The 19,694-nt window shown below is 43.0% G+C and overlaps 1 protein-coding gene across 2 annotated transcripts in view; it reads left to right on the forward strand.

Annotated features, from left to right (window-relative positions):
- Positions 1-3,753: 3,753 nt before the first annotated feature.
- TMOD2 (tropomodulin 2) overlaps positions 3,754-19,694 on the forward strand; it is a 46,164-nt gene continuing 30,223 nt past the window's right edge. Inside the window, exons 1-3 of one of the 2 annotated variants that reach the window (XM_045529278.1) lie at positions 3,754-3,905; positions 17,930-18,124; positions 19,454-19,610. In XM_045529278.1, coding sequence (XP_045385234.1) covers positions 17,999-18,124; positions 19,454-19,610 — 283 coding nt within the window. In that variant the 5' untranslated portion in view covers positions 3,754-3,905; positions 17,930-17,998. Of the gene's footprint in view, positions 3,906-17,926; positions 18,125-19,453; positions 19,611-19,694 lie in introns of both variants that reach the window. The other variant, XM_045529286.1, reaches the window with a different exon arrangement.

Below are 19,694 nucleotides of genomic sequence, written 5' to 3' on the forward strand. Positions count from 1 at the left end.
GATATGTACTTTACATTTGGTTATTTGTCTCTTGCATCTGTATATATCTATGAGCTTTCCCTCCCTCTTTTACTTTTCTTGCAATTTACTTATTGAAGAAACTGGGTTGTCATGTAGTTTCCCACATTTTGGATTTTGCTGATTGCATAACTGCGGTGTCATTTAACATGATCACTTTTACATGGTGATTCACTTAAAGATGCTGCTGCCTATTAAATTATAAATACAATTAAACTCATAATTCATCAACATAGTCTGCTGCTTCTTTAGTCCTTATTAACCGTCATATCCTTTGCAGCATACTTGACACAAATTATCTCATTTAGTCTTCATAACAACCCAATGTGGTATTAGTTTCCTCAGTTTAGAGATGAAGAAAATGAAGCTTAGAGAGGTTACAGGAACTTGGCCACAGTTAAGCTATCAGTAAATATCTGGGTTCAGACTCAGGTATGTATGATATTAAAACTCATGATATTATCTATTACATGATAATATCCCTTCACATTCCTTTGCTTGTGGTTTATAGTGGTTTGTTTTTTATCGGGGCTAGGAAGTAGTCTCTTACTCCATCTAAAGAACACACATTCACATTTCATCTGTAACACTTAGGATGTCTTTAGCTTCAAGTAATAGAAAACCCCATCTCAAATTGATTGAAAATAAGGATATTTATTATCTCACATAACAAGAAATCCAGAAGTAGGGCAGCACCAAGGGCTGATTAATTTACTGACTCAACAACAACGTCACAGACCCTGGTTCATTCTACCTCTTTACTCTGCCATCATCAGTGTGTGGGCTTTGTCCTAAGGCTCGATTCCCTGATGGTTATAAGATGGCCATTCCAGTTTCAGGTAACACAGCCAGATGCAACAACATCCACTGAAGAAAGTGGCATGTTTCCCAGTAGGTCTCTATTTAAGAGCAAGAAAACCTTTCCCAGAAGTTCTTTCAGCAGATCTCTCCTCAGGTCTCACTGGCCCTCAGGTCACATGCCCACTCTCCTCAGGTCACGTGCCCCCTCTCAGTCTCTTTCAGACTAGGTAAGAGGACCCTATTCCCCTGGCCCATGATAGGTTAGGAATGTACCCCTGAGATGGTAATAGGGTCACCTTTTCTGATGGATGAACACCCATACAAGCTTCTGTAAAGGAGAGGGAGAGGTTGGAATGCATGTTAAGTAGGCAACCAACGGTATCTACTGCCTGTTCCTAATGAGGTATGTATGCTACATATTCTATAGTAATTAAAATATTTCATTATAACTGACACATAATTTTTTTTACTTTCTGTCATGACATTTACTGTCAATGTATCAGCTTCCTCATTTGCAGGAAGAAATGGCTACACAAGATAATCTGTAAGGTCCCTTCAGCTATTAAGAGTTCTGTTTCAATTTTACATTTTCATTTTCTAAAAAGTAAGTTGAAAAGTTAAACCTACAAGATATGGTCCAGAAATGATGATGGGTTTCAACTGATTAGTCATAGGTATGGCTGACATCCTTTCTCCCTTGAAATAAGACATAGACATCAGATTTAAAGAACTAAACAGACCAGAACTAGTAATGTCTTTCCATTAAGTTTTAACCTTAGATTAAGTGTTCTACCTTCCTCACTCATCCATTAACACCTACTAGCTTCCAGTCTTCATCATACAGACAGAGAATGGTCTGAAGTTCCTTTTCATAACTCACTTTCTTTAGTTTGGTGTCAGCATCCTCCTGATGTATCTCTGCTTTGGCTGCCAACTATGACTTTAACTTAAATCATTTCTCTGATTCCTTCTGTAGCCTGTTTCTGAAGTAATGTTCTATTTACTTTATCACATACAGCCATTTTCCTTGTGGGGAACCATAGGACACCAAAGAGAAAGATAGTACACTACGGGGTACCTTTGCTACTCTTTCTTCCTATATGGATGGAATTACCTTATTATTTTTAGCATATGCCCACTATCAGCTTTCTCTGGGGAAACTGCTGGCTTGATCTGCAAACACCTCCATTCTTATTTAACAGAGGGATATGAGTGTAACAAATGAAAAACATAAAAAAGTCAAAGACATCCTGTCTGTTACACAGGACATTTGGAATAATAAATGTACAGGAAAACCTGGGAATGCGATTTAAATTGGTTTGGCCATGCTGCCATTTCATTTAACTCCTTGTAATTCAGATCTGTCATTCTGAGGAGGCCCAGTGTACAGTCCATTACCACAATTGACAGCAGAAACAACACTGCTCAGTCAGCAGCTACTGTGTGCCAGCGTCCATCACACTAGTCCCAAGAGTTTTTGAGAATTAACTTTACTTTCTGGTTCAGCCCATCTGCTGTGGAAGGCATGGTGCTGTTTTGAAATATGCGAAGCAAAGACAGTGCTGAGCATGCCCACAGTGGAAGGAGCAAAGATGGATTCAGTGGCCAGCCGGATGACCTTGAATAAGTCATTTTACCTCTCTGTGCCTCTTATAACTCTCACTGGAACAAAAGTCCTCACTCTGCACATCTCACAGGGTTGTTGCAAAAACCAAATGACAACACGAATAGAGAGTATTTTCACAAATGGAAAGTGGTGATGTTATTTTCAAATATGGAATTTCCTCTGCAGCACTTTTTTTCTGGCCACATGATGACTGCACATCTCATGCCAGACAAATAAAGCTGTTTCACCTCCATTCATCCTTTGCCTGTTTCAGGCAGAGATCACACTAGCCATGCTGCATCCATCCCTTTAGTTCATTTTCCTCCCCCACATCTCTCAATGCATATCCCACCATAATGTGAAATACTGCACAGTTGCAACGTGCAAAACCCAACACACCTTAAACTGTCAAGGTAAGTGCCCTAAGCAAAGGTTATGTATGCTTAAAGGATGCAGCAAGGGTTCAAGAAGGAGATTGAGAGACCACATCTAATTAGAAAAGGCTTCTGGAAGGTAACCCTATGATGCCATATGTTTTCATAATTTTGGTCTCTATCCTAGTCACCCCACCCCACTTTCATGCTTCATAAACAAGATAGTATTTTTCTATCTTTGTAGCTCCCAAGAACCCGGCAGAGAGGACATTTCAGTACATATTCAGGGATGAAGCAAACCCGGTGGGTTTTAACATTTACCTAGCTTAATGAGGACTATACCATTATGTTGTAGGGCTTTCCCGGCAAAAAGCGTGCCCAGGAACTCCCTCTTAACTCCGAAGGAAGGAACCTTTACTGAGCGCCAACACAGGCATATCCTATGGGTCTCAATCCTCACAACATGTCTTCAAGCTTTAAGCCTTTTATACAGATGAGGACGCTAAGGCTCACTGAGGCTGAGTTGTCCTGTGTCACATCTAGTGAACGCACCACATGTGCGCGGGCTTCTCCAACACCCTTGCGCCATGACTTTAGATCAGCCTCGCTCAATCCCACCTTGCTTACCTCCCTCCCCCAGGCAACTAAGCCAGATACTTCTTCCTGTAAACCCTGCGGCAGGCCTGGTCTGCACCTGAGCCCGGCCTCGGCAAGGCTTCCACGCCAAGATGTTCACTCACCCAAATGCGCCTCACAAGCGTGGAAAGCCTTTGCCTCCCACCCTATCCGTAGCCCTGGGCGTCTCAAAAGAGCCTGCACAGCTTTTCCCCTGCAGACCGTTACGGGGTCCGGACCCAGATTCTAGGACAGGACCCCTGCGGGCGGGGGTCCCGCCTCCGCGCTGTGGCCGCGCGCCGCCGGGAACTACGCTTCCCAGCCTGCTCCGCTGCAGCCGCGCGCTCCGGCGCCGCGCCCGGCCGGGAGCCGCCTGTTGATCGCCGCGCTCGCCCCGGCCGCGGCGCCGCCCCAGCTCGCCCGACCCCGCTAGCTCGGGGCTGACGGACGGACCGCCCGCGCCGCCGGCTCCGGGATGGGCGCACGGACGGGTGAGCGCGCCGGGGAGGGAGGGGGCCCGCCCGGGCCAGCCGCTGTCTGCAGCCCCCGGGCCCGGAACGCGGTGCCGCCGCGCCCTCCTTGCCCGCTGGAGGATGCTCCGCGGCTTCGGCGCTCGGCCCGGCGGGCTGCACCGGGCGACCGGGCGCCGCGCGCGAGCAGCACGGGCGGGAGGCGCCCGCCGGGTGTGGGTCCCACGCCCTGCACTGCGGTGCCGCAGCCCTGCAGCCCGCTGGGCCGCAGCAGCGAGGGCGCGGTCTCCTGTCCTCCCGGGCTGCGGGGCTGGGTTTTTCCACGCTGGGCTTTGTTTCCCACTTTCTCCTCTCTTGTGAATGTTTGATAAGCTCCTCGAGTCTTATGCATCTCACTGCCTCGTTAAAGCAGGCGACAAGGAAGGGTGGACTCCAGCCGGCATCTTTTTCTAAGATTCCTAGAGCTGTCACTCGCAGGGCGTTTCAGCCTCCCTGAAAGCAGCCTGATGCAGGTCCTTGAGACGCTTATTTTTTTTTTTTTTCCTGATTAAAGTTAATGATAGTAGGTGCTCCCTTGAGGCTTCCTAAATTTTCCCTGTTGACCTGCTGAAATGAAGGTTGATTTTTAAAATAATGATAATGAAAGGCTCCTAACGGAATTTTTACTTAAAGTATTCGAAGGTGGGAAAGTGATGCGGTCAAAATGCAAATTAGCAATGAAGGAGGCTGTGAATGCTATGGTGTCGCCTGTGCGCATTGAACATCTGAATCACGAGGCACTTGGGAAGGGAATGAAAAGAATATTGGAGGAGGTATTTTAAAAACCAGCTTCCCGTCCTAGCTCCACTATAAGGAGCTGAGGGGCCCTGGGCAAGGCCCTCCACCTCTGGGCCTCTTTTTGCATGTAAAATGGGGCATTGGGGCAAAATGATTTCTAAACCTCTATTCCAAGATTCTGCTATCAGGGAACTGAAGAGATGAGGGTGCTTCTGTTTGACACCATTACAAAAAGCCCGATTGTGACTGAACAGCCAGCTCTGCCCTAGTGAGGAGGAAAGATTTTTCAGGGCCTAGGCAATCTGATATTTTTACAAAATAAAACTGGTTTATTCTATCTACTTTTTTCAGTCTAACCCAATAAATATGCATTGCAACCATTTTAATTTTTGTAAATTACTGTAAATTGGTAGATATAAACGTGGTGGTTTTTTTGTTTTTAATTTGCTGAAGGTGAAGTGATGGGATCAGCAGATAAAGGGTTAGGGGCTCCCTAGGGCTGGGCCTGAACAGTCAAGTGTGGTCAGGGAGGAGGGGCGGAGGCAGCCCCAGAGAGAAGTAACCAGAGCACATATACACTGAGAAAAGAGAGGATGGTACTGATGAGCCATTGTTTGAAAAGGAAATACACAATGGAAGGAATGAGAGAACCAGAAACTTAGCACTGTGCAAACCCTAACATAACCGATGATTCAGGCAAGGACTCACTAAACTGATACAAAACCCTGGAGTGAAGGATGGTTGGGGAATAGGATTTTTACATTATTTCAAAGTGTGGTACCACAGATTACTTAAGGAAAAGGTGAATTTACAATGGAGAGATTAGGAGGTCACCACCTTAACCAAATGATCAAGTTTAGCAGCACCTATTACGAATCTTCTGTTGTGGTGCAATAAGAAGGCTGTAACTTCACCTATGTAGTGTTCTTGCCAAAAAGACTGGGGATCGGGGAGCACAACTATTGTATCTTAAAATACTCAAGTGATGTAACAATGAATTGGGTCATGTGAACTTTGAATCCTAAACGAGAAAAAAAAATAGCTATAAAAGTCAATTTGGAGACAATAGGGGTATTTGAATATGGACTGCATGTTAGATGATATTATGAAATTACTGTTAATTTTTTTAGGTGCAATAGTGTTTCTGTGGTTATGTATGAGACCAAACTATCCTCATTCTTTGGAGAGGTGGTATTAGAAGTGAAGTGTCATGACATCTCCAACTTTCGCCTGGTTCAGAAAAACAAGTATAGGGTGACAGAGCAAGTTCAGGAATGTGGCAAATGTGGCAGAATGGTGACAGTTGGTAAAATCAAGGAGAATGGTATATAGGTGTTTATTTTACTATTCTTTTAACTTTTCTGTAGATTTGAACTTTTTAACTAAAAAATTGGGGGAGATCAATAAAATAAGTACATTAAGAGAAAGTGTTGTAGAGGACTGTGTGAGTAGTGACAGACAGCTGCAGTGAATATATGGGAACTCCTTGGTTTCAAGTTCCCAAGGTTTAAATCCTATTGGCAGTATGAGTGGGGTCAGGAGAAGCTCCCTTTTTTGGTTCATCTTGGCTGCTATTAATCATTTATGCTTAAGATATCCCATCCCTTCACTCCAACCTCAAAGCATTAGTAATTCCCCAAACCTTAGAAACTCTAGCCCTATGCACGAGCCATCCCTTCCCTCTCTGTGTCTGAGATCTATGTCAGTGTGTAAGGAAGTTTGATAACATAGGTGGTGGTTCATTTTATTTTGGGTCAGGAAAGTGGTGGGAGGAAAAAAAACCAATCCAGCTTTGTGACAATAGAAGTTGAGGGGTTTCCTCTCATTCCCTTTGTGTGTAAATCACACACAACCAAATGATTTCCTTATAGACTATAAGTAGTTCAAAGGGTTCATAGACATATGCAGAAGAGACTTCTTGTAACCAAACCAAGAAAAGAGAATCAGCTCTTAAGATACAATATTTAATCTCTTATACAGAATTCTTTGCTACAAGGATATTTTTGCTATTCCTGGATGTTGTGTGTGTATATATATGAAAATGTTAATTTGGGGTGTACACATATACTTACTTGCATTAATGTCTAAGATAGCTTATGTGTATATATCTGTGAATCTCTCAATCAGCATTCCCCAAAATATATACAATGTTAATAGGTTGTAAGAAAAAGTACCTAGTAACCTTTGAGAAACACTAGGGTAAACAAAGCTGAAAAGGTTTTTCAGAGTCTTTCGTGGGTTAATGACCATTGTTCATAGGTATGGAGGTGGGGAGGGAGTGTCCGTAGGATATAGCATGGAATGGTTCTCAAACTGTGGGAAAAATTTTAAAGATCTTGAGAGACTAGCATTGCATGGAACCAACTTTGAGAAACACTGCCTTTAATGCATTTTTAGGTGGAAGGTCAGGACATCTGGATAAATATGTAGGTTGTAAGTATTTGTCATTTGTGCTTCCCATTACTTACAGATTAGAATTCAAATTTCAGTTTCTGGTTTTAATGGATCATAACTGTTTGACCCCAATCTACTTTTCCAACCTTAATTTCCCATACTTCTTCCTATGAACTTTCTTGCTTAGTAATCTGTTGTATACTATGAACCATTTTTATTTTCGGTATACCAAGAAGTCAATTACACGTAATTTTGAAGGCTTTCTGGTTGTTCTGCTTTGGCTCTTCCATGGAGCTGGGATAGCCCCCTTTCCTCCCCAAGCCGTTTTGAGTTCTTTGTCCTTGGTCCTGTGTTTCAGCACAATCTTTCTCAAAGCTGTGATTTCATGTTATTTTTGATCTTATGTTTTACCCTCCTGTTTTGGCATCAAGACTTTCCCATTAATTATCTTTCATGTGTGTCACCAGTATTTCTGGATTCCCCTTGTGACCGGTGGGTAGGGTAGGAATGAGAAGGTCAGTTCTAGGACTGTGGGTGACAGGAGCTGTGAAACAGGGTGCAAGGCCAGCCAGGCCAAGCCTGGACATGAGGAGAAGGGAGCAAAGCAGGGGCACCAGCCCTGAGAAATAACTAGGAGGCCCCTCATCAGAGTGGCTGGAGAGGTATGGAGTCTAGTGAGCTGGGCTGCTTGGTGTTCAGCCAGTGGGTGGGGGGACAGCCATCCCCATTGTTTGTAAACAACCATTCTGATTGAGCAGTGCCAATTCCATACCACTTGCTAAATATTTTGCATTTCATCTTGGTAAGCAGTCACACGTCAAGGTGTGCACCACACCCATAGGTCATAACAAAGCACAGATCAAAACCTAGCTGGCATACACATGCCAAAGAAAGAGACGAGATACATGAGTCAAAGACCACATAAGCAGGCAGAAGCCAGGAGGGCACATGAATCAAAGGACAAAGAGCAAGGAACCCGTGGTGCCAATCAGGAAGTTAGAAGGCCGTAAGTTCCCAAAAGGCAAGATGAGGGAACATGGTTAGAACCGACAGATAGTTAAAAACAAGAAAGGCACAGATACCCAACTGGAAAGCAAGAAGGTAGACAGAGGTCAAGAAGTGGGAACTCCTCCAAAAACAGAAAATAGAGCCACACAGAAGGACAAGGTGACAGCAGGAAATAGGACCCACCAAGAGAATTAGAAACCAGGAGGCAATCTGGGCAGACGGTGAGGCTTCCATGTGAAAGGGCTTCTGCCCCAGCCAGGAAGCTTTCTGGCTGCTTCCTGCCCAAGTGGAAACCTATCTCCTAGTTTGGCCAGGCTATACCACGGCAGCTTGCTACACCTGGCAGTGCTGACCCACAGCTCTTACAGGATGCTGCTTTTCTGTGTTCAACAGATCCTGATGAGGAAAACAGAGGGCAAGAATACCTGCAAGAGATTATTCCCAGACCAAGGACGAAAGAGAAAGCTTTGAGTGAGGGCTTGCATGTGCTAGACACTGTGCCTGGTATGTACATTATCACCTTAAGTGTCACCTCTACCTTTTGAAAGAAGTACTGTTCTTTGCCTGTTTCGCAGAGGAAGGAACAGAAGCTTGGAGAGGTGGTCACTGCACACGTGTCTGCACCAGACCCTGGGCTGGTTGACTCTAAGGCCCGTGCATTTGGTGTTCTGTGCTCTTCTGAACCTGAAGCAGCCACTAGTGGGCCTATAGTTATAGAGGGGACTGTTTTCAACCATAATTTAAGCTCTGGCAGTTTTTATGTCGTAAATTTGGGAAATTAAGAACAAATAGTCTCAGATACAAGCTCTTCATTCTGGTAAGATCTGTTCCTCATTCCTCTTTTTTCTTGCTTTACTGTATATTTTGCCAGAAATTTCTCCTTAGCCCACCTCATTCTCTGTCCTTCATCCTCTGCAATTATCTCCTAGAATGTGGCAGGAGCCATTTAGTTGTTTAAAAAAGAAACAGACTTAACTGGCTCATCTTCAAATAGTTAGATTCAAAAACACAGGCTATGGCTGTTACATCTTTGTATTTGCCCAGCAGTTAGAAATGGATTCAATCTGGGAGACCGAGGCGGGCAGATTGTTTGAGCTCAGGAGTTCGAGACCAGCCTGAGCAAGAGTGAGACCCCCGTCTCTACTAAAAAAACTAGAAAGAAATTATATGGACAGCCAGAAAATATATATATAGAAAAAATTAGCCGGGCATGGTGGCACATGCCTGTAGTCCCAGCTATTCGGGAGGCTGAGGCAGGAGGATCGCTTGAGCCCAGGAGTTTGAGGTTGCTGTGAGCTAGGCTGATGCCACGGCACTCACTCTAGCCCGGGCAAGAGAGTGAGACTCTGTCTCAAAAAAAAAAAAAAAAAGAAATGGATTCAATATGGGATCAATTCATGTTTTGTTGGAGGGGACATTGATATCCTGATTTTTATTCTAATTTACTAGTTTCAGAAAACATAGATTTGGCTTTTGGGAAACTTGGTTCACTAGTTGTTTTAAAAATTATTATGAAATGTTGAAGATACATTAGAAAGAATAAAGAGTAATAACCTCTCATTTACTAACCCCTCCACTTAGGAATCAGTCATCACCAGCACAGTTGAAGCCCCAAGTCCCCCTTCTCCAGTCAAATTCCCCTCCCCTCCCAATGTGGTGTTTGTCTGTTCTCTGAGCAGCCCTTTGTGGCTTTCCTAGATAGGTATGTATTCTGAGGCAGTTTATGGAACTGTTTTGTGCATTTAAAAAACTGCTCATTAGGTTTGTTTTTTGTTTTTTGAGACAGATTCTGGCTGTGTCACTCAGGCTAGAGTGCAATGGTGTCATCATAGTTCACAGCAACCTCAAACTCCTGGGCTCAAGTGATCCTCCTGCCTTAGCCTCCCAAGTAGCTGGGACTACAGGCGTGTGCCACACACCTGGCTAATTTTTCTGTTTTTAGTAGACCCAGGGTCTTGCTCTTGCTCAAGCTGGTCCCCTCCCACCTTGGCCTCCCAGAGTCCTAGGATTACAGGTGTGAGCCACCACACCTGGCCTTCACTAGGTTTTTAAGAGTATTTTTTGTTTACTCTTTTATAAAAATTAGTCTTTGGCTTGGCTTGTGTTTAATGAATAAGCTGCTTGTTTTGGCTTTGTTTCTGTCTTGGTGTGTAGGCAGGGCCAGGGCTGGGCACTTCACATTGTATCTGATTTTCCTCTTTCATACCACAGCCATACAAATAAGGTAGTGGAAGGAGATGCAAAGAAAGCCACACTCATTTTCCTCCCCAGGGCTTGTATCTTTGGGTAATAGGAAGAGTTATTTAAGGGCTCAAGTCATCCTTCCCTCAGTTCAAGTCTTGGCTCCTATTTTCCATTTTCCTGACCATATTCTGTACTTGCCCACCTGGACTCTTAGAAACTTCGCTTGGCATTCGCTTCATTCCACCGTGTACATTAGTATCCTTTTGTATGTTGAATGCTGCCCATGGCATAGACACGCTGCCAGAGGCGAGGCTGCAGCAGTGGTTTGCAAACTTCCCGCTGCGGCATCTCTAGCTGGAGGACAAGACAAACGTGAACCCCTGTGGGGCCTTGGTGGGGGCTAAAGCAGACTAGCCATGAGCTGGAAAATCTATGATTTGGCTTTAAAAACTATGAGAACACTGCATTCTTCTCCACTGGATATCTATGTTTGTTTTTAAAGAATAATAACTAGCTTTTCCCCAAATCTTCAAGTCAAAGTTGTGCTCCAGGAGGATACAAAGATTTTTCTTCTCTGCCTTTGAGACCCTCTCCCCCCAGTACATTGACACAACATGTGCAATTTGTTTTAACACCTACTATTCCATAATATTAACATGTTATTGCAATTGATTAATTACTATGTCTTTCCCTACTCATCTATAAGCTCAGACCACAAGATATTATCTGTTTTGTTCACTGCTATTGTCCCAGCGATGTTTGGAAAATGTAGACTTTCCGCAGATATTTTTTGAATGAATATACAAACTTGAGCTTGAGAAGGCCAGGAATGTAAAGAATTGTGACATGCTCCCCATCTTTTGGGAGTTTGTAGTGTAGCTGGAGAGAGAACCACATACGTGACATACATGAAAATATAAGAAGAAAGCAAGTGATGAACATCAATTGGTAACACAGGTAATGCAAATTTAGGGAGGGGGCAACTTCTGTGAGCTTAGGTGGTCTCATAAAGTTCCATCACAGGGAGAGGAAGCAGTGGATACAGTGGAATGAGCTCTGGACCTGTGGCTCACTTTGGCTCTTTGAGCTCATTTCCTTCATTTGACATTTGTTGCAGAATATTTATTAGATGCCTATTCTGTGTCAAGACGTATGCTGGGAGTCAGGATTTTATCCATCGATAAAACTGATACAATCCCCACCCTTACAGTGATTAGCAAGAATGACAGATAAAACAAGTAATTGTAATAAAGCCAAGAACAGATGTGATCAAGGGGGTCTCTTGGGGATGGGGAGTGACCCAGACATTGTCTCAGGTCCAAACAAGCCCCCCCTGAGGAAGTGCAGCTTACATGAGACTGGGGGATGAGCCAGATAGCATTCAGCCAGAGGAGGGGGGTGGCGAGAGTGTTCTGAGCAGAGGAAACAGCATAAGGCATGATCCAGGAATTGGAAGTGGTCCAGGAGGCTGGAGCCAGGAGGAGACGAGAGTGCAGTGCAGCGTGAGGCTGTTGAGGATGGCAGAGGCCAGAAGAATTTGAACCTTATCCTCAAGGCAGCAGGAGGCCACTGGAGGATTCTAAGTAACCAGAGCAGAGTTGTTTAAAAAGATTTTTTTGGCCATTTGTGTGGAGAATGGATCAGGAGGGGCTAGGGCTGAATGTGGGCAGTGTGGATGAGTGAAGTAGGTGGATTCTCAGCACGTTTAGGTAAGGACAGGATTTGGTGATTGATGGGAGGGAGAAGATGTCAAGAATGGCTCCCTTGTTTTTTGGCCAACTTCCTGAAATTGGAAGTACTAGAGGAGGAAAGATGATGAAATGATAAAAGCACTTCTGACATATTTGAGGTGTCTGAGGCAGCTAAGGAGAGATGTTGGTTAGGCAGTTGAAAATATACAGGTCTAGCCCTCAGGAACAAAGTCTAGGATGAACATATGGATTTTGGAGTCATATGTATATATATATATATATATATGTATATATATATATGAAATAATTAAAATCTTGGAGGCAGATGAGTTATCTAGAGAGAATGTGTAGTATAAAAATAGAATTTCTAAGGCAAGACTTTGAAGAATGCCGGTATTTAAGGTGAAGGAAGAGAAATTGAGACCAAAAAGGAGTGGTCAGAGAAATAAGAGAAAAACCATCTATGTTGCTGGATTACATGATCTTTAAGGCCTCTCTCAACTCTGACATTTTGTGGTCCTGCAGAGCTGGGATCTGAGCCAGGTCTCAAAAGCAGAGCACATAGTAGGACGTAGTGGCCCACAGCTGTTGTCCCAGCTACTCGGAAGACACAGGTGGGAGGATCACTTGAGCCCAGGACTTTGAACCAGCCTGAGGAACATAGTGAGACCTCATCTCTAAAAAAAAAAAAAAAAAAAACATAAAACAAAAACCAGAAAAATCAGCCGGGTGTGGTGGTACACACCTGTAGTCCCAGCTACTCGGAAGGCTGAGGCAGGAGGATCGCTTGAGCCCAGGAGTTTGAGGTTGCAGTGAGCTATGATGAAACCTTTGCATTCTAGCTTGGGCAACAGAGCGAGACCCTGTCTCAAAAAACAAAAAGAAAGCAGAACATACAGATAAGCCATGAGAGTAGAGAAGAGCATTCCAAGTAATATTACTGTATCAGCCAACTTCCCAACAAGAAACAGGGTATACTCAAACTGAGTAACTCGAGAAATTTTAATAAAGAGGCTATTTACAAAAATGTGAGGAAGATTTAGGGAATCCAGCAAAGCAAAACTCTGGCATTAGCCATCACAGGGCCCCTTCACCACCCCAAGGCCTGAGGTCCCCAAGGAGAGGGCAGCTTTGGAAAGATGTGGCCTTCTGGACCCGACCTCCCTCTCCCCCTGCCCCCCACTTTCCTTCCAGTGCCTCCTGTTGACCAAATAGAAGCCAGAAAGGAAGAGAACCCATTGATGCAGTCCAAATAGGTCATCTTCCTGCAGCACAGAGCAGAGTGGGGAGTGGGTGTGCAGGGGCTAACAGAAGACAGCCAGAACAGTTATCTTGGAAAATGGAAGTTTTTGGGTAAGAGAGTGTATTAGTTTTCTATCGCTGCAGTAACAAATTAGCACAAATTTAGTGGATTAAAACAACGCAAATTTATTGTCTTACCATTTTGGAAGTTAGAAGTCTTAAACTTCTCACTAGGCTGAAATGAAGGTGTCTGCAGGACTGTATTCCTTTCTGAAGACTCTGGGGAAGGATCCATGTCCTTGCCTTTCTCAGCTTCTGAGGGTGCTCACACTCCTTGGCTCACGGCCCCTTCCTGCAGCTTCAAAGCCAAAAATCACATGACTCTGACTCTCTGCTTCTGTCATCACATCTCCTTCCCTGACTCTTCTGTCTTCCTCTTCCATCTCCTGAGAGCCCTTTGAATTAGATTGGGCCCACCCAGATAATCCAGGATGATGTCTCCATTTTAAGATCCTTAATTTAATCTCACCTGGTCCCTTTTGCCATGTAAAGTGACAAATTCACAGGTCTGGGGATTAGAAGGTGGACATCTTTAGGGGGCCATGATTCTGCCTACCACTGAGAATAATGGATAAACCATTTTAACTGAAGTGGAGGGCTCCCCAGAAAAGTAAGGAGGGAGAAAATAGGAAGTGGAGATTAGGGTCAAATTATGGGAGCTTTGTATGCTAAACTGTCGGAATTTCATTCTGTAGACAAGAGGGAACCATTGTGCATTCTTAACCGGGGAAGTGGCTTGTTAGCATTGTTGAGAAGGATGATCCGATCATAGTGCTCTGGGTGGCTTACAGGGAAGAACAGAAACCTTTCAAGACGAAATTAGAGTAGTCTAGGCATGAAGGAACAAAGGCCCAAAGCGAGAGTGAGAAAGGATGGTGTGAAAAGCGCTGTGCAATAAGTAGCTACAGGAGGTGCTGACAGACTGGACTCGGAAAGAAGGGGGAGAATCTAAGGCTGGTGTGAGTGTTGGGGGCTGACTGATAGATTAATCTAGAGAGCAAATCTATTTCAGCAGAGGATAAAGAGCTGGGGTTTAGTATAGAATCCTGGAATAGAACTTCAAATAGAATCTTATCAACTCTAAGATACCATCAATTGTAAAACACTCCAATATTTTATGTATCATTAAGAACAAATTCTGCCAATCAAAATATGAGAATTACTTCCTTTAAAATACAATTTTTACTTTATTTAAAGAGCTGTTTTAGAATTCCATGTAGATTTTTAAAAATCTTTTTTATTGAGGTATAATTGACATACAGTAAAGTGCAGGTATTTCAAGTGTATAGTTTGATAAGCTTGGACAGACATGCACTGTGAAACTATCACCACAGTCAAGGTAGTGAACCTGTGCATCACCCCCAAAGTGTCCTCATGCTCCATGGTCATCCCTTCTTTCAGCCCCTCCCATTTCTCTCTCACGCCTAAGCAACTCTGACTTGCTTTGTCATATAGATTAGTTTACATTTTCTAGAATTTTAGACAAATGGAATCATACAGTATGTATTCTTTTTGTCTTCTTTCACTCATTGTAATTATTTTGAATGTATCAATATTTCATTCCTTTTTGTTGCCAAGAAGTATTCCATTATGTGGATATACCACAATTTGTTTATTTATTCACCTATTATCATTCAGATTATTTACAGTTTTTGGCAACTACAATTAAACCTGCTATGAATATGCATAAATTTTTAAAATCATACATCTCTCCTGTGCATACATAGAAAGAGAAAATGTAAGCGAAATGAATTAGTTGATATTCTTCAAACTTTGTCATGTTCAGAATCCAACTTTTTGAATCACTTTTTGACTCATAGTCATCAACGTTTGTGTTTTTCCACACAGTATCTCCTCTGTGCCATCAAGAGTGGTAGTGTAAAAAATCCATGAAAGAATTAAAAGACTTTGATCTGGGCATTTAAGCTTACTCTGTAATTATGTGGAACTATCCTACTCTGGATCTCTCTCTGGGAGTGCTTCTAAACACATCTGCATCACCACTTCCCCGTGATGGTTTGATTACTAGGTGTTTTTTTGTTTGTTTTTTGTGTTTTGTTTTTATGGAGGCAGGGTCTCTTTGTTGCCTGGGATAGAGTGCAGTGGCATCACCATAGCTCACTGTAACCTCACACTCCTGGGCTCAAGTGATCCTCCTGCCTCAGCCTCCTAAGTGGCTGGGACTACAGGTGCATACCACCACACCCAGCTAATTTTTCTATTTTTTTGTAGAGATAGGGTCTTGCTCTTGGTCAGGCTGGTCTCAAACTCCTGACCTCAAGCTACCCTCCTACGTTGGCCTTCCAAAATGCTAGGATTACAGGTGTGAGCCATTGCACCCAGCCATGCTTCCCAGGTTTTAAAAGAGTGTTGTTCCACAGTTGTCCCTGGGATTTCCTTCTGAATCCCTGACATCCATTGCACTAGTTTTGAAGCTGGTGTTTTGGCTGTTTATGCATATATAGGCAATGTACATCTTGACTGCTCTGGAGCAACATTAACTGTCGGACACCATCAGTTGTAAGATACATCTCAATTTCAGAAAGTTAAATGTGGTAAATTGTGCATCTTGGAATCCATTAAGTAGAATAGTCCAGCCAATTCATTTGCTGGATAAGGGCCTGGCAGATGAGATCCTTGTCCAGTGTCACACAAGAAATTAGTGGTAGCCAGGACCAGAACAAAGTGTGTAGGATCCAATTGATTTTTCTGAATTTAGTAAGATTTTTGTTTGTTTACTGGAATGTAACGATTGAAACTTAAAAGAAGGAGGATTAATGGATGAGAAAGAGAGTTGCATTGCATGTGGAAAGGGTACCTAAATAGAAACCACAAATCTGAACATTGTGTGTGGTTGAATTAATGAGGGGAGGGGACCAGCATTCTAATAGCCCCTAAGTTGCCCACCTGCAGCCAATCGCTTTCCATGCCAACCCATTTTTCCTTCTTACCATTTGAACTGCTACAAAAAACAGGTGTGCCCAGATCACTCCTCTACTTTAAGAAGTTGTGGTGGCTTCCCATTCCCAACAGAATAAAGTCCAGGTCCCATAGCAAGGCACATAAGGAAGGCGCTTCACAGATGTCCTGTCCGTGTCTTCCATTCTTCCCTCTCCCTCCCCATGGATCCTCCTCTCTAGCCATGCCACTGATCTCACCAACACATCTGTCATTTCTTATCCTGTGCGTCTGTTTATGCTGTTCCCTTCTCCTAGAATGGCCCTTGCCCACCCATGTCCACCTTACAACCTCTTCCTTCAAGGCTCAAATGCAACCTCTTGTTCACAGTTTCCTTTCAAAGTTGCGCCCCTTCCTCAGTGATTATTTCCTCATGTGTATTTTTGTTTTTGTTTTGTTTTGTTTTTGTTTTGGGACAGAGTCTCGCTCTGTCAACGGCATGATCATAGCTCACTGCAACCTCAAACTCCTGGACTCAAGCGATCCTCCTGCTTCAGCCTTCCAAGTAGCTGGGGCTGCAGGCATGTGCCGCCACAACTGGTTAATTTTTGCTATTTTTGGTAGAGACAGTGTCTCACTCTTCTTTAGGCTGGTCTCAAACTCCTGAGCTAAGGCAATCCTCCTGCCTCGGCCTCCCAGAGTGCTAGGATTATAGGTGTGAGCCACCAAGCGCGGCCTCCTCATGTGTTTTTAAACCTATTTTATACATTACTTCTAAGACTTATTATATGAAATTATTGCCGTTTGTATGTCTGCCTCACTAAACTATGATCTCTTTGGGGGAGTTTATCTTTTTATTCCTATTTTCTAGAACTGTGCCTGGCAAATAGCAGGTATATAGCAAATATTAATTGCCTTGAAAAATCTGATTGATGCTAATGCTTCCTAAGGAGAAACACAATTAATTAAGTACATTACTATTTTCTGAATGAGTGTTATCTGCAAGGGGAAAAAGATTGAGTAAAAATTTCATTTTGAGTGAAAGTTTAGAAGTGAGGACCAATGAAAAGGTGGGGAGGTTAAAAGGAGAATGGTCTAGGGATACAAAGAAAGAAGAATTAGGGAGAGTGGCTAAAGAAACAAAAAAACAAATGGGAATAGAAATAGAAGGGAAGATAAAGGAGAAAAAAGAGAACAGTAGAGAAAGTGTAATATTATGTGTCCAGGATTTGAGAATCTTCGCTTAATTGCAGAGGAGTTACTGGACAATGCTTTCTCACATAGGCATTGCAAACTCTCTCCTGAATGAATCCCATTTTGTATTCTTCACATCACTCTCTCCCTGAAAAGAAGCAAGTATGCTTCTTAAAACTGCCTCACAATTAGTGCATTGTTCTTCACTGCTTTTTCTATGGAGAGCTGGGGAAGGCAGAGTAGTGTTGTGGAAAAGCACTCACTACACTGGGAATCAGAGGCCAGGCTCACACATCTCAGCTCTGTGACCTCAAGCAAGGCACTTGGCCACCTTCACCTCAGAATCATCATCTGTAAGTGGGAATGATAATATCCATGCAGGCTTCCTCACAGGGTTGTTGTAAAGATCAAAATAGGTAAAATCATATATATGAAAACACTTTGTAAGCTGTTAAGTTGTTCTGCAAATCAAGGTGATAATGACCTTTTAGTTGAATTACTTGTTCAATATAGAAGACTCCATTGACAGCATAGCTTTGTCTCCTGTTAATTAAGTCCTGTTTACAGAAAGATCACAGTGTTTCTTTTTTTTAGTAGTACTCTGAAGTCTCAGGACGTTGGCCCATTTAAATGTGCATGACCCATGAGAAAGGTCTATAAGAAGCCATGGCACTCCCCTTTCAAAAAGAGCTGGAGAAATACAAGAACATTGATGAAGATGAGCTGCTTGGAAAACTCTCAGAAGAGGAACTGAAGCAGTTGGAAAATGTTCTGGATGACCTAGATCCTGAGGTTAGTGACATGGAATTGAAGGAGAGCAGGTTAATGATAGTACGGGATAAATGGCATGGTTTGGTCCTTAAATAATAATAGTAGAAATCCCATAGCTCCAAATGCAAATTTTCTGTTCTTCCCCTGATTGGCTCTGAGTCACTTACTTTTACAAATTCGTGGAGAACCTCAAATCCATTGCAGTGTGATAGGGCAAATGTATTTCTCAAAAACCAGTTTAATGTAAATAGGGAATAATATTTTCCATTGGTTGAAGAAGGGCTAGTTTGACTTAGGAAAAAAAGAAGGAAAGAGGGAAGGAGAACAAATCTTACTGAGTTTTTTCTGTGCATCATACATTTTGCTGGGCACAGAAGCCATTGAGATAAACTGCTTTATCACCATCTCATAAATGAGGAGACAGACTTGGAGAGGTAATTTACATAAGATTTCACACTATTCAATGACAGAGACCTGGTGTTTAAACCCCAAATGCAGATTTTTAAAAATACATTTCTTTGAAATGCATAAATAACTTGAAGTCTTTGATAATCCTATAACAATGAATAGATTAGAATGACTATAATAATAAAATCAAGTAAATTTAAATGGAATTTCTAATATTTTTATGAGTTCTTCAAAAGCTAAGTTGTTACATTGTTTGTTTTGCAAGCACTTTCTGTAGCCTGATGGTTTTATCTTAAACTTATTATAACTAGAGGCATCCAAAATAGTGATTTTACTGTAAATAAAAATGTAACTAAAACAAAATTACGTAGATGGATTCTGATATGTCAGATACTTTGAATATTGTATTTACTTTAAAACAGACAAGTATCCTGCTTTTTTTTTTTTTAGCTTAAGGAAGGGATCTCAAAGCTTTAGCAAGTATTAACATCTACCATAATATTCACTTACCTGCTTGGATGTTTCTACAGGGGAGGGGTTAGCCACATTGGCTCCTTGTTAAAGTCTCCATATTCCTGCCTGGGAGCACCTTGGGAGCAGACCTAGCCAATCCCTAAGTGTGATCTATAAGGAAACAGGTCTTTTGCCACCATGTTCTAGAAGGTTATAATATCTCTGCAGAAGACTTAGAGCCTGCTCCAGCCGTCTGTGCTCTGCTTGGGCTCGCTGGGAGTCCTCCTCTAAGCACAGGATGTTAGAACAAGCAGGGAGGGCCTCAGAGATGGCCCAGAGCCCCCAACCCTCAGCTCACACCCCCATCTCTGCATAGGCATCCTTCTCTCTGCTTCCCTGACATACAGTGAGTAGGGGTTAGGGGCAGCAAGTAACAAAGTATCAATCCGGCAGACATCCTTCTTGCTGTTCCCACCTCTGTCCTGTCAGAGTGCGATGCTGCCAGCTGGATTCCGACAGAAAGACCAGACACAGAAAGCAGCCACTGGCCCGTTTGACCGCGAGCACCTCCTCATGTACCTGGAGAAGGAGGCTTTGGAACAGAAAGACAGGGAGGACTTTGTGCCCTTCACTGGAGAGAAAAAAGGTAAAGACGACAAGCAGCGTGTCTCGGGACAAAGGTACCCATCATGTATTGCCATGGAGGGTTAAGCAAGGGAACTGCCCTGGA

The sequence above is a fragment of the Lemur catta genome, chromosome 1 (genome assembly GCF_020740605.2).
Source record: "Lemur catta isolate mLemCat1 chromosome 1, mLemCat1.pri, whole genome shotgun sequence".
Lineage (NCBI taxonomy): Eukaryota > Metazoa > Chordata > Mammalia > Primates > Lemuridae > Lemur > Lemur catta.